The following is a 15,528-nucleotide window of genomic DNA, read 5'->3' as shown; positions in this document are numbered from 1 at the left end:
ACAAATCACTGAGCAGTCCAAAGAAATTCAATACCATAAAGGTATTGGACTCCATTTTGTATAAAGAATTAGATAATCTTGAGTGTAATTCAGCAATTATTAGTAATTAGCCTGACCACCTGAATACTTTGTCCAGACTGTCACACTTCACTGCACTGCTATCAAAGTACAGGTGTAAGTACTGATGAATGTTAGGTAATTGGCATTATCATCCAGGGTAAACTCTATAAAATTTGACCATTTGTTTGTGAAAATCAGTGGCATATGGCATTATAACGGGGGTGTTAACATGGGAGGAAATCTGTTCTTTAGGATTTTCAGGCAATAAGTGGGGATGGCATAACGGGGAGCAATATATCAAGAGACACTGTACTCAGAAAATCTTTACAGCAAAGAATTCACTATTTCTTTTAGTGAACATGCGCAAGATCATATAGTTTTCTTCCATTCTACACTAACTAGGTCATAAAATGTCCATGTGTTTATTAGCTCTTTGTGTATTTAATAACACTTTGTTATATAAAATAACATAAGTCAAACAAATTAAAAACATTGAAGTTTAGTTAGAAGATGTGAAAGAATATTTTTTGTTAACAGTGCTGCAATGTAAGTGAATAAAGGGCAGATAACTCTAATGGAAAGACAATAATGCTCCAGGTCATAGCACTTGGAATACAAAGTAAATTTAAATTAGCTTACACCCTGTTTTAAGTGCAGTAATGCAGTGATTTTTTGGGGGGCCAAAATGCCACAGTATTCGGCTGTTTCCCCTCACAAAAATTAGCTATTTTTTCCCAATTATATTATATGTTTTTCCCAATTTCAAATCCAAGAAAATTAGGCCATTTTAAATAAAACGTTACCGTATATTGCTGACAAAGAGTAAATACGTTTTTTTTAGCTCACCTGAACCGAAGGTTCAAATGAGCTTTTTTGATCAAAATTTGTCCGTTGTCTGTCGTCGTTGTTGTAAACTTTTCCCAATTTTATCTTCTTCTTCAGAACTACTGGGCCAATTTCAACCAAACTTGGCCAAAAGCATCCTTGGGTGAAGGGCTTTCAAGTTTGTTCAAATGAAGGGCCATGTCCCTTTCAAAGGGGAGATAATCACAAAAATGCAAAATAGGGTGGGGTCATTTAAAAATCTTCTTCTCAAGAACCACTGGGCCAGAAGAGCTGAAATTTACCTGAAAGCTTCCTGACATATTGCAGATTCAAGTTTGTTCAAATCATGGCCCCTGGGGGTAGGATGGGGCCACAAGGGGGGGGGGTCAAAGTTTTACATACAAATATATAGGGAAAAACTTTAAAAATCTTCTTCTCAAGAACCACTAAGCCAGAAAAGCTGAGATTTACATGAAAGCTTCCTGACATAATGCAGATTCAAGTTTGTTCAAATCATGGGCCCCGGGGGTTGGATGGGGCCACAATAGGGGATCAAAGTTTTACATAGAAATATATAGGAAAAATCTTCTTCTCAAGAACCACTGAGCCAGAAAAGCTGATTTTTACATGAAAGCTTCCTGACATAATGCAGATTCAAGTTTGTTCAAATCATGGGCCCCGGGGGTTGGATGGGGCCACAATAGGGGATCAAAGTTTTACATAGAAATATATAGGAAAAATCTTCTTCTCAAGAACCACTGAGCCAGAAAAGCTGATTTTTACATGAAAACTTTCTGACATAGTGCAGATTCAAGTTTGTTCAAATCATGGCCCCCGGGGGTAGGATGGGGCCACAAAGGGGATCAAAGTTTTACATACAGTGGAACCCCGTTATTACGTTTTCCATTTTGTCACGATAAAATAATGTAATACCGGGGCAACGTAATAAAGGTTCCCAGTTAAATCCGTTAAAAATATCATTTGGAAATTGTATATCGTCCGTTGGTACTCCGTGAAGGGGTGTGTGAATATATCTTTACTGTTTCTTTGTTTAAAAAGACTATGATACTTTGTTTTATTTACATCTTATCTTTAATGTCCGTAATTCTTCATGTTCTTATCCCTTTTCTTTATTTCGGTGTAGGATACATAAGGATGTTTTGATAAACGTTGCTTTTTCTGCATTCGTTTGGACCGCCATTTTGTTCAACTTTAAAACAATGCGTCCATGTAAATTTCTCTCAATAACTCGTTCCGGTTCGTATTCAACATTCGTATTAAAAAAATAACAAAACATCATTTTTATTAAGTTCTCTAATTACACAATACACAACACAATAAAAAAATCCCACCCAAAAAACAACAAAACTATAGACACAAAACGCACACGATACCCAACACTTACACACTTCTCACCAACGATAAACATGCACGGAGAACAATTTAAGCGCAATCCACATAAAAAAAATATAATGATGCACGAAGATTTCATTTATAATGCTAAATGATGGCACTAAAATCACATGCACATCAAGGGATTTTAAAATATTCACTGAGGTAAATGCCGTGCACGAATCGGCCGATAGATTGGTGTATGTATGGACGAGATTTTCGAACATCCAAGCTGCATGTCCAAACAACGAACAATTTTTTTAATTGAATGGGGCCACAAGTAGGGGTGGGTGGGTCAAATATAGGGAAAATCTTTAAAAATCTTCTTCTCAAGAACCATTGGGCCAAAGAAGTTGACATTTACATGAAAGCTTTCTGACGTAGTGTAGATTCAAGTTTGCAAAAATCGTGGCTTCCAGGGGTAGTTGGGGCCATAATAGGGACTAAGGTTTTATATGCAAATATATATGGAAAGTCTTCAGATATGGGCCAAGGTGACTCAGGTGAGCGATGTGGCCCATGGGCCTCTTGTTTTCTTCAGTTTTATTCTCCAAACTCCTGCACATGCAAAAGGTTTTGTAAAGAATATATAAAACAATGGAGGAATCCATATAAGCAGATATGCAGCGTAGTATATAGTTCCAGGTACACACTAAGCCTTATTGTTGACACTTTCAGTCTGACCGCCATTATATGTAGGGTCAGGGTAATAACAGGAAGTGACCAACACTATAGGATTTTACTAAAATCCAAAAAATACAAACGGGAGAGACATTTTGGAAACTTTATTAATAATTTCATATTTACAAAATCATGGGTACAAATCCTGGAAAATTATTCTTTTTTTTTGAAATTGGAGAATAAATAATTCTTAGAAAAAGTAAATGATATTTATACAAGGTGTGACTTCCCATTCATATTCAATGTTAAATAAAGATTTATTTTATGATATTAAATCAGATCTGAAATAAACCTCAAACTAAAACATTTTGTTATTTGATTATTTTGTGCATCTTTACCATTTTAATTTACTATGAATGATTTTTCCCAATTTGAGGAAAATGTCGCTAATATTTCCCAATTCAAAAGGAGGGGTGGTAGTTTGAAAAACAAAAAAAAATCACTGTAATGCCAATGCCGTTGGTAAATCTAAAAATAAGATTAAGAAACAGTTATTAAGTGTTTGAGGGTTGTCCCAAAAAGTGGTAGACAAGGTCAATAATTTTCAATATACACATCAAATCCAAAAGATATTTTACATGAGAAAACTTTTACTTATTCTAAACACATACATGCCAACTTTTAAAAATCCCCATAGGGGATTTTGCGCGCGATGACCTTTTTTCAAAGCTCAAAATTCACGACATTTTACCATGAAAATAAATATGTCTTTTCAAATAAAATATCAATCTAATCATTGTACATGTATCATATATTAACACAAGATCAAGTGTGTTTGACCATTAACTTTAACAAAACTATATAATAAAAAAAAAAAAAAAAAAAAAAACCACTTTGAAAGATATACATTTAAATATTTTATTAAAATCATCTATTCAGCTAAAAATCCTCTCCAACAACAAGTCATATACATATTATCAAATAATACTTAAAATTGCATCCTTTTACACCATATAAACATTGGCTGGTCTATATATCAAAATTTAAATTAAAGCACATCCATTTAGGTACGACTACACAGGCGATCTTGCTTGTCTGTAAACATGGGCATGCAGAGTCTGGTGGAACAATCTGCATTGCAACCAGAAAAGGAGTGATCTGCCCTGCTATGAAGTTTGCGAACAAAGCCTTTCCACCCATGACATCTGAATTAATTACCAGAAAAAAAACACATCAAAATATACGTTTTTACTTGTAAATGAAGGCTACTTGCTAATGTAAAATTCAGTACAGATTTGTGCGAATTACGCATCACAAAGTCTATTGAATACTACACTATATAGACTATATAATACATCACTATAGACAGATAGATTCGGATAGCCTATATTATTATAGTTGGAAAAAAATATATTTGACGTACCTATTGCATATTTTGGATGCTGTCAGCGAGAGGCAAAAATCGGGAATGTCCGATTGTTTGGTGGTGACACTATCATCGTTGTCATTCACGTTTGTGTAAACGATATGTCAATTTGAAATCCGTCTTCCCGATTAATTACTATCAAAACATGCTTCGCACTGTCCAATAAGCACCCTGACACAGGCAGACCAGGTAAATTACACCACCCTGATAACATGTGACACAGGTAAACAACAATGGCTGACTATTGTCCCGATTTCTGATGACCGTTATGAGACTCCCTGTATGGGCTATGATACTCAGGTGACCGTTAAGGCCCATGGGCCTCTTGTTTGTGTTCTATGTCATTATGACAAAAGACATCATTATGAAACTTTGCACAAAAAACCACAGAATGATGCTTTTAAATGACAAAAGGAAATTAACATTTTTTCCAACGAATAAATGAGTTATTATATTTGTCTACTTTTTGGGACAACCCTCGTGTACTGCCACCATGCAGTCCGAGTAACCAGGCCTCATTCAGTACAGTTCAGCTTTATTACACACTGTAATACTGTATAGTACGTTGAGTAATGCTTATGATAAAAACTGAAACAATACAGAAAACCCTTTTTACAATACAATTCACTATGATATACGCCTAACATGCATGCTATCAAATATACTTGAGATCATTTCCAAAATAATGAGTTTGAAAATGTAGACAACCATAAAAAACAGCTTAATTATGATTACATAAATTGCATATCACTTGCATAAAATGTTGAGAAAATTAGAATGAACATGGAAAGGACCATTTACTTACATACAAGTAGAGAACTTCTATGAAGTTGTAGAAAATGTTTTCATAAGATTAACAGTGATTTACATGTCAGTATTTACTCCGTGATTAAATGTGCGATGCCAACAAACAAATGTACTATGTTTTACTCAGGTGACCTATTGCAATTAGTTGTCGTCCATCGTCGTGCGTTAATAATTGAACATTTTTAACTTGTTGATAACTACTATTCCAATTCTTTTCAAATTTAATATGAAGCATCCTTGGGACAATGGAGACATAAATCATATATTTCAGGACTCTTGGAGCCCAACGGGTGGGGCAAAAACTGCTCCAAATTGACCAATTTTCAAAAATCTTCTTCTCTAGAACCGCACATGTGTAAAAAATAAAAACAAAAAAAACTAAATGCATAGTGATGTAGAGCAGGAAGGTCTCTACCAAAATTGTAAATTTCATGATCCCTGGGGTAGGGGTTTTGACCCAGAGTGGGACCAAACTTAGTATATAGTGTTAATGTGTAAAACATTTAATTAACATCCTCTTTAGTGCTATTGATATTAGATTGAAACTAAATAGATATTTAGAAGGTGTAGGTAGTCCTTTACCAAATTTGTAAATTGCATGATCCTAGGGGTAAGGGTTTGGTGTCAGGGTTGTGTAAAGATTGTGATAATGATTTGAAGGACTTATTTAAGTTTGCTGATACTGTATAAAATCTAATTGCATGCTTAAGAATAGCAGAATAGGATGTACAAAACATGGTGAATTTCACAACACAGGGTTTTGACTCTAGGATGTCCAGATTTGTCATATCTTTAAATGTTAATACACATATTATATTATGTAAAGCCTTTCATCAGTGTATGCACTTTTGAGAGCATTGAAATTTTAAGAACACATCTTGTTTTATACTGTTGCTGAACATTAAAATTTAGCTTATACATTCATAACAGGAATTCTTTTTAGCTCACCTGAGCTTTTCTGATCAAAATTTATCTGTTGTCTGTCTTTGTCGGCGTCGTTGTAAACTTTTCACATTTTCATCTTCTTCTCCAGAACCACTGGGTCAGTTTCAACCAAACTTGACCAAAAGCATCCTTGGGTAAAGGGCTTTCAAGTTTGTTCAAATGAAGGGCCATGCCCCCTTCAAAGAGGAGATAATCACAAAAATGCTAAATTAGGGTAGGGTCATTTAAAAATCTTCTTAAGAACCACTGGGCCAGAGGAGCTGACATTTACATAAAAGCTTCCTGACATAGTGCAGATTCAAGTTTGTTCAAATCATGGCCCCCGAGGGTAGGATGGAGCCACAAGGGGGGATCAAAGTTTTACATAAAAATATATAGGGAAAATCTTTAAAAATCTTTTTCTCCACAACCAATGGGTCAGAAGAGCTGAGATTTACATGAAAGCTTCCTGACATAGTACAGATTCAAGTTTGTTCAAATCATGGCCCCCGTGGGTGGGTTGGGGCCACAATAGGGGATCAAAGTTTTACATAGAAATATATAGGGAAAATCTTCTTCTCAAGAACCAATGAGGCAGAAGAGCTAAGATTTACATGAAAGCTACCTGACAAAGTGCAAATTTAAGTTTGTTCAAATCATGGCCCCCGGGAGTAGGTTGGGGTCACAATAGGGGATCAAAGTTTTTCATGAGAATAAATAGAGAAAATCTTTAAAAATCTTCTTCTAAAGAACCATCGGCCCAAAGAAGTTGACATTTACATGAAAGCTTTCTAACATAGTGCAAATTCAAGTTTGTAAAAATCATGGCCTCCAGGGGTAGGTTGGGGCCACAATAGGGGCTAAGGTTTTACATGCAAATATATATATGGAAAGTCTTCAAATATGGGCCAAGGTGACTCAGCTGAGTGATGTGGCCCATGGGCCTTTTGTTTTCTAGTTTTCATAGCCCTTGGGAGTAGTGATAGTTTTTACTAGTACTCAGGTCCGATAAGGCCTGTGGGCCTCTTGTTTAGATTAAACAATAGAAACTGGACAAAAGCAGATAATTGACATTATATTCTGATTCACTTGGTATTTCACTTTCAAGCTATACTGTATATAACATGTCCACACATGTGACAACCAAACCATCAGCACCAGCAGGCTACATATTAATCATAACCAAACAATCAGAACCAGCAGGCTACATATTGATCATATCCAAACAATCAGCACAGCAAGCTACATATTAATAATATCCAAACAATCGGCACCAGCAAGCTACATATTAATAATATCCAAACAATCAGCACCAGCAAGCTACGTATTAATCATATCCAAACAATCAGCACCAGCAGGCTACATATTAATCATATCCAAACAATCAGCACCAGCAAGCTACATATTAATGATATCCAAACAATCAGCACAGCAAGCTACATATTAATCATATCCAAACAATCAGCACCAGCAAGCTACATATTAATAATATCCAAACAATCAGAACCAGAAAGGCTACATATTAATCATATCCAAACAATCAGCACAGCAAGCTACATATTAATCATATCCAAACAATCGGCACCAGCAAGCTACATATTAATCATATCCAAACAATCAGCACCAGCAAGCTACATATCAATCATATCCAAACAATCAGCACCAACAAGCTACATATTAATCATATCCAAACAATTAGTCAGCACCAGCAAGCTACATATTAATCATATCCAAACAATCAGCACCAACAAGCTACATGTTAATCATATCCAAACAATCAGCACCAGCAAGCTACATATTAATCATATCCAAACAATCAGCACCAACAAGCTACATATTAATCATATCCAAACAATTAGTCAGCACCAGCAAGCTACATATTAATCATATCCAAACAATCAGCACCAGCAAGCTACATATCAATCATATCCAAACAATCAGCACCAGCAAGCTACATATCAATCATATCCAAACAATCAGCACCAGCAAGCTACATATCAATCATATCCAAACAATCAGCACCAGCAAGCTACATATTAATCATATCCAAACAATCAGCACCAGCAAGCTACATATTAATCATATCCAAACAATCAGCACCAGCAAGCTACATATTAATCATATCCAAACAATAAAAGGGTAGATATCATGCATTGATATATTTGTTATAATTAATTCATGAACTCGCTATCTTTAGCGCAAAAATGTTCGTGAGGGAAATACTGCATGACATTTTTGGTAGCGTTGTTAATGGATGATGGATGAAGCATGACATATTAGATATTAATAGGACAATAATTTTTAAGCTTCCAAGAGCATTGGTTGTTTTTTGTCAACACTTCAAATTAGAAAATGTTTTAACCACATTTGCAACCAGAATACTGTAGGATGACCCAGTGAGGTTGTTCCCCTAAAACAATAGAACTTGAGGTTAAGGATATGAATGAAGAGCTGTTCAAAGTGACGATAAAGACATCTTAGTTTGCGGATGATCTTTGACACACATATATATATATATACTATTCAAAATTTGATAAGGATCACTAGGTTATATGTGTGTAATTTACCACTAACATAACAAAAGACATAAATTTGACTCGGAAACGTGTTTACTCAGGTTATGAATGAAAATTCGTGAACGGCATGAACTTTTATCAAAACGGAATGCTTGAAATCTGATAACAACACCAAAAGGCATTTCATTACAAAAAGTTAACAGTAAACCAGAGAAAGAATTACACAGTTTTTGGGGATAGTCCATCATTACACTTAGTCGATGAAGTGTCAATACCAGGTGTCGCCTCCCCTTGCATCAATGACGGCTTGACAACGTCGAGCCATGCTGTCAATAAGCACCCGGATGTTTCCAATGGGAAGGTTATTCCACTCTTCCACGATGGCGTTTCCGAACTCTGCCAAAGTCGTGGGTTGTGTTCTACGGCGTGAAAGGGCAACCTTCAGCAATGTTCCATACATGCTCAATCGGGTTCAAGTCCGGCGAGCGCGCTGGCCAGTCCATACGGACAATTGTCTCCAGCTGAAGGTACTGTTCCACCACTCTGGCACAATGAGGACGGGCGTTATCCTCCATCAGGATGAACTCAGGGCCAACAGCACCAGCGTAGGGTCTGACGTAAACATCGAGGATATCATCCCAGTACCGCACCCCCGTCATTGTTCCTCTTTCCAGGACATGAAGATCTGTTCTTCCATCCCTGCTGATTCCACCCCAGACCATGATGGAACCACCACCATAACGGTCATGTTCACTGATGTTGGCATCATGGAAACATTCACGTCGTCGTCGCCACACTCGGTGCCTCCTGTCTGTAAAGTCCAAACAATACCTGGACTCATCAGTGAACAGAACTTGAACCCAATCGTTCTGTGTCCAAGTGACATGATCTTCAGCCCAGTCCAATCGCTCCCGCCGGTGTCGAACAGTCAGAGGGACTCGAACACATGCCCTTCTCGAATTGAGATCTGCATTGTGAAGCCGATTTTGTATAGTCTGAGTGGACACATTCACCCCCGAAGCGTTCAGGAGGTCGTTACGTAGGCTGGTTGCTGTCCAGAAGGGATGGCGTCATGCCTGAAGAGCCACAAAATGGTCTTGGTGTTGGGTTGTCGACCTCTGACGACCACCCCCATGTCGGTGTGCTGCTGTACCAAAAGTTTGCTGTCGGTTCCAGGCCCTGTTTACAACGCTCTGGTTGACGTTTAGTGCATTTGCAACGTCACGTGAATAGCCAGCGTCAAGCATTCCAATACATCTGCCCAGTTGTTCTGTCATCAGGCGACGCCTTACACGTTGAGGGGGGGGGGGGGTGTTGATAAACCTAGTGTAAACACTCAAGTGAGTTTGAAATTTTAGAAAGAATCAGACACCGATGTCTGAGTGAAAATCGTGCAATGGTAGCAAAAGCAAAAACTGTGATGAGAAACGCATTTCCCATGGCATGAAATGCACGTGCAAGTTTGTTGAAGACGTTTTTGATTTCACTTGGACACAATATTGCCAGTTATGCAGTTATTAATTTTTTAAACAGAAAAATATCTATGATCCTTATAAAATTTTGAGTAGTATATATAATGTCATTTATCAAAATTATATTTAAATTCAATGGTATATATTGTATATTAAAAAGTTATACAATTGAAATTTCAAGGGAGAATTTTACACAAATGACTTGACTTGGGACCGGTGGGGGACATGTGTTGCTATGCAATGCTTACAGAATGCTTGTTTACTTAGGAATATGGCAAATAAGATGATTTTCATTTGTTACCTTGTGAGTAGGCACTAAATACAGGCAAAGATTTATTCCTAGTATATTTACAGTAATTTAACGTAGTTCCACCTTTCTGTGATGTCATAAAATTTCGCAAAGTCAATTTGATAAGATTTATGCATGACAGGAACATAAATTTTGGAGGAGTCTTTTTCAATAACTATTGTAAAAAATCTTGTTAACCATGAAATATTTCAAAAGTCCCAAGTTATATATGAATAATCAAATATATATTTTAAAATTTTAAATCCAAGGGCAAGAACTCTGTTTTCATTGAATTATTAGTCCATTAGGCGATAAATTTTCTTTTATTTTTCACAAACATTTTGCATAATTTTTTTAAAGAAACCGTTTCATGAAATTGTTTTGAATAAATATATCGTTTTAGCCTGTTGTGAAATGTTGATAATGCTGTTTTAAGGAAAATTGCAATTTTCTGACGTTGATACAGGTAGATGTTTGCTAATTGATTAAAATTTTATTGATACTGCAACATACTTAGTGATAAAATAAGATATATTATTTGAAGAATAAACAATCAAAGATAAGATTGAACCTATAATTCTAGAAGGGTGGAATTACCTTAATACTTGGTTGAGATGATATTTTGGCTGATATTTTCTTTATAAACACTCTGTTTTTAGTACTGGATTACCTGCAGCAAATAAAGCTGAAGAGACAAGAGTCTGGCAGAGAAAAGATGGGAAATGGCAGAATGTTCATCTTCATCACTCTGGAAATCCTTCAGCCCTCAACAAATAGAACACAAAATGATTAAGGATTTTTCCAATTGTATGAGAGAATGTATGTATGGACATGACAGTCCATCATTTTGTTTTCCCCGTGGTCAAGATCGCCATCAAGCGTGACTAACCAAGCTCTATATTGGGGTTACAAGATTGAACACAATGCTGACTTGCGCATTGAGAGCCTAATTTCAGATGCTCAGTTCTAAATGACATTTTGAAGTTCTCTTAAATTTTTTGGAGCCAATGCTGAAGATTGGTCACATGTTTCCTATCATTATGCTAGTGATCACATTGTGATATTTCCCTTTTCCAATACTATTTTTCTGTAATGATCTCGCAAATTAGGATTGCTATGAAATTTAATTCATTCTCCACTTCTGTTTGGAATTGGCCTGTAGACCATGGCTATGTCCCTTTGAGGTATGCATTTGGCTCTAAGCACTTCAACAGTGTTTAGCATGCTATGATGTGGTGTCCAAATTTCACCACATTACTTGGGGACTATGGTTTACATTTTTCTAGCTTTTATGCATGAAGAAAAACACAATATTATTTTTATAATTAAGGGTAGTGTTTTATGGTAGTGGCAATGTATTCAATAATCTTCAAGTAGCTAAATTGTTAGTTACTAAATTAATATTTTTTTCTGTACACTTTGCAATTCAAAAAAAAAAATTTGATTGTTGTGGATGTTTTACATGGTTTAGAAAGCATCAGTAGTTTTTCATTATATTAGTATCAACCTTTATTTACATTTAGTTTTGTGTTTAATATGATATTGTTTTTTCCTATTAGTAGCATTTTGTATAATATCCTTTATCAAGAGTTGTTGAATAAATGGCGTAGAGTTTTGAATCTGCGTTTGATGTTAACATTCACAATTTGTGCCATTTTTCATTGCATACAATTTATCAGATTTGTCATTTAGAGATAGGAGTGTGTTTGAAAATCCCCAAATAATTTTTAAAAAATTATCAAACTACAGTATCAAAGAAAAATGCTTTACCAGAAAGTGACCTGAGGCTGTAAAGATGCATTGTGGTGTCACCAGTACTATGTTGGTACTAAAATCGAGAGAAACCGATAGTAACATGTCATAAGGTTTAAAAGATTGACCACTTCCCTATTAGCTTTCAGCTTGTAAAAATTGATCATCCACTGAATAAACATCAAATTAACTACTGCCTGTATTTACGGGTAAGGAAGACATGAAACAGAAGATGTGAAATGTGATAGCATTTTATTTGGTATTTGATGCATTAAATCTTGTGTACCAGATTAATTATTTGGGGAGTTTTTATGTATTGTTTCCTGGTGAAAAGAAATGCTGTAATAATGACCAAGATTGTTTCAAGTCCCCATTTGTGGTTGAACTAAGCTGTGCAATATACATGTTAGGCCTCATATGTTACATGTGAAATATGATATTCAATTTATTGTTTGTACAAGTTTTCATGTATTCCAGTTTGTTTGAAGTGATATTATTTGTCCTTCACTGTGACACATGTACCAAATCTAGTGGTATTTACATGTACTGCTCTGAAAGTTATTGTATTCATTGGGGGAGGGGCAATGAAAATAAACACATTTTAGATCAAGTAAGCTTTTGTAAAGCTATGAGAGAGGGAGTAAAAAAATCATAGATACTTAGATGAAATATCATTTTGATGTTTATTAAAACTACCAAGCAAACAAAACAGGTAAAGTAACTTGTGAATGATAACTAAACCTCACAAAGGAAAAATCAGCCAAATATTTTTAAGACTTATTACACACACACAAATATATTTCTATATTCACCAATAGGTCACTTTTTTTTTTAGGTTGTTAAGCTTGACTCATATGAAACATAGAAAATTTGATTAGACTTTACATTATTGTGGAAATTCTTGTTTCAAATAAAGAGGCATAAAATTTTCTGTAAAAACAGTCATTAAAATTGATTAATGAGACAAATGATCGGCTGATATAAATGTATTACAGTGAAACTTCTCAATATTGCGGCCCCCCCCCCCCCCCCTTCCCCCTCCCAATAACAGACTCCTCTCAAAATTATATTCCTAATACAGAAATTCTCTAAATACCACCCTTGAAACCCTGACATCTGTCAGATTTTTGAAGAAGAAAAAAATTACCTTTAACAAAAATAGATAAACCCTGCCACAGTTAATGATTTTGTAAGACGCCACACAGGTAGATGTTAATTACCGACAGTTTAGTTGAATAAAATTAATAAGCAACAAGGGTAATGTGTTTGAATTGTTTTCTTATATATAGGTTCCTTATGGCATTATCTTACGATTTCATAACGTGATCTGTGACATTGTTACATGATTATGTCGTGGGGCCAGAATATGGTGTCAAATTTTTCCATAGGAATATAGATTGAAAAGAAATCTTTTAAAAATCACAACAGCAGAGCCAAGGTGACTCAAGTGAGTGATTTGGCCCATGGACCTCTTGTTAGTGCGTACATTTTTAGGTAAGTTAAGGTGGAAAATTAATTCAGAAATTGAATTTAGATATTTATTTTGACTGCTCTATGCAATCAAGAGTGAATAAAAAGTACAATACCAGTTACTGTAAATTAGAATCTTGTCTTGCAGCACAAGTACATTATTAATTATATGTATTTATGCATCAGCATTTCAAACCCAACATCAAAGTGAACAGTACCCATCCTGCATTATCTAATTTTTTAAAAAGCTTTTGTGCACTTAAAGTAACTGACAGTAGGCAAATTAAAGAATTCCATATAGACAAATTATTTCGAGGAAACGTAGATAATTTTGAAAGTGAAGTTTAATATAGTTTTATGAAAAGCGTAAGCTGTAAAATGAATGTTTTGGGATTTTTTTTTTAATTGCATGTGTTAGAAATCTTTGTTAGTAAGTCGATAATCACCAACAGCTAATTTTCAATAAACTGACCTTTTTTTTTCAGTCCGACAGCTGGCAGGTATTGAGGAGTTTCACTGTACAGGATCTTTCTTGAACAACATTTAAACATTAAAAGCAACATTTAAACATTAAAAGCAAAGTAGGTAAATTCATTTTTTAAAGTATTTCGGAGTGAAAATATTCATCAAGAAACTCTCGCAACACTGCCATTCACTAGCTTTTGGTATCCAAGTGTGTTTGACTAAAATAAAACTTTTTTGATCAGTAATAGAAGTTTTACCACAGCATTTGTTTTTTGTGCAAGTGTTTTAGATCTTTAATATGTTTTGGTGTGATTTTAATAGTGTGATGATTGTATCCTCTACAGCTGAAGTCTGTAAAATGTATGACAACACTGAAAATGGTGTATCCATACAACTCACAGTTGATTTACTCATCATTATTTCACTTAAAGTTTATAGTTCACATATACGTGTATAATCAATTCCTAAGCTGTATTTTCTGTTTTATTGTATCCATAATTTTCTTGTAATTTTGAAGATAGATGGTCTGGGAAAATCAGTTATATTTTACTTAATTTAAAATTTGATCGTGTATCTGTAAAGACTTGAACTCTCGCGTGACTTCTTTTCTGTTGGATAAAGCTATGGGGACCCAGCTGTCCAATCCCATATCTCCCTTGAAGAAAGAACTTTTGTTTAAATGTGTGCTTTTCACCATTTTTATCTTCAATTTTTCCTCATTCCTGATACCTTCTTGTACTTTATAACATCCAACTTGAATTTTTCCTTGGGCTTTCTATATTTTAATCATGTACACATTTAATAGAATATATATTATATTTTTCTTTTCATATTCAAGATTTAGTGTGTTTATGAATCACTTTTTATGAATTTACAGAATTCTAATGCATTTTATTGTGAATTGAACGCTATGATGTGTATTCCACTTAGTCATGTTGTAAATTCTTAACTTTTTCAAATAAAACTTTAATGTGACTTTGTAATGTAGTGCTTAAATCATGTAATTTTTGAAATAAACATTTCTTATGACTCCATGCTTTATGCTTGACTTAATTCATAGTGATCATTTCTGTATGATATCTCTTCTTTTTGTAAATTTATGAATATATTTTTAGGTCACCTGCTATTGGTTTGCATCCAGCTTGCAGTATGTGACATAGGGTTACCAAAATTGTCTACAAACAGTAAGAAATGTATTGATGGAATGGTCTACATTTTTGCAGTTACTCCCCTTACACCGAAAGTTGGAGGCGCGTTAAAGACCTAATTTTAAGTTGACACCCCCAAATTGTAAGCTGCCTGTCAATCAAACATTTGACAATAGATCTCAGGTGGAGTGACATCTGTAGACACTGTGGTATGGGCCTACCCCAGAGAGGTGTTTTGATAACAATAACAGCCAGTAACTACAGGCATTCCTTAGATCTTGAGGAAGCCCAGTATACCTGAGTTTTGATAGCAATGACCTGTCCACAACTGCTATTTTCTTGTAATTAAATTGTTTTTAAA

The 15,528-nt window shown here is 35.0% G+C and overlaps 1 protein-coding gene across 15 annotated transcripts in view; it reads left to right on the top strand.

Moving 5' to 3' along the window:
* The window catches only part of LOC125670618 (calcium/calmodulin-dependent protein kinase type II delta chain-like), a 106,091-nt gene extending 91,042 nt beyond the window's left edge, over window positions 1-15,049 (top strand). For all 15 annotated transcript variants that reach the window (XM_048905891.2, XM_048905884.2, XM_048905887.2 and 12 more), the window contains one exon: window positions 10,992-15,049. In XM_048905891.2, coding sequence (XP_048761848.1) covers window positions 10,992-11,109 — 118 coding nt within the window. In that variant the 3' untranslated portion in view covers window positions 11,110-15,049. The remainder of the gene's footprint in view (window positions 1-10,991) is intronic.
* Window positions 15,050-15,528: the final 479 nt, after the last annotated feature.

Source organism: Ostrea edulis, chromosome 4 (genome assembly GCF_947568905.1).
Source record: "Ostrea edulis chromosome 4, xbOstEdul1.1, whole genome shotgun sequence".
Lineage (NCBI taxonomy): Eukaryota > Metazoa > Mollusca > Bivalvia > Ostreida > Ostreidae > Ostrea > Ostrea edulis.
The sequence above is the reverse complement of the archived record's forward strand: the minus strand, read 5'-3'. Positions and strand labels throughout refer to the sequence as shown.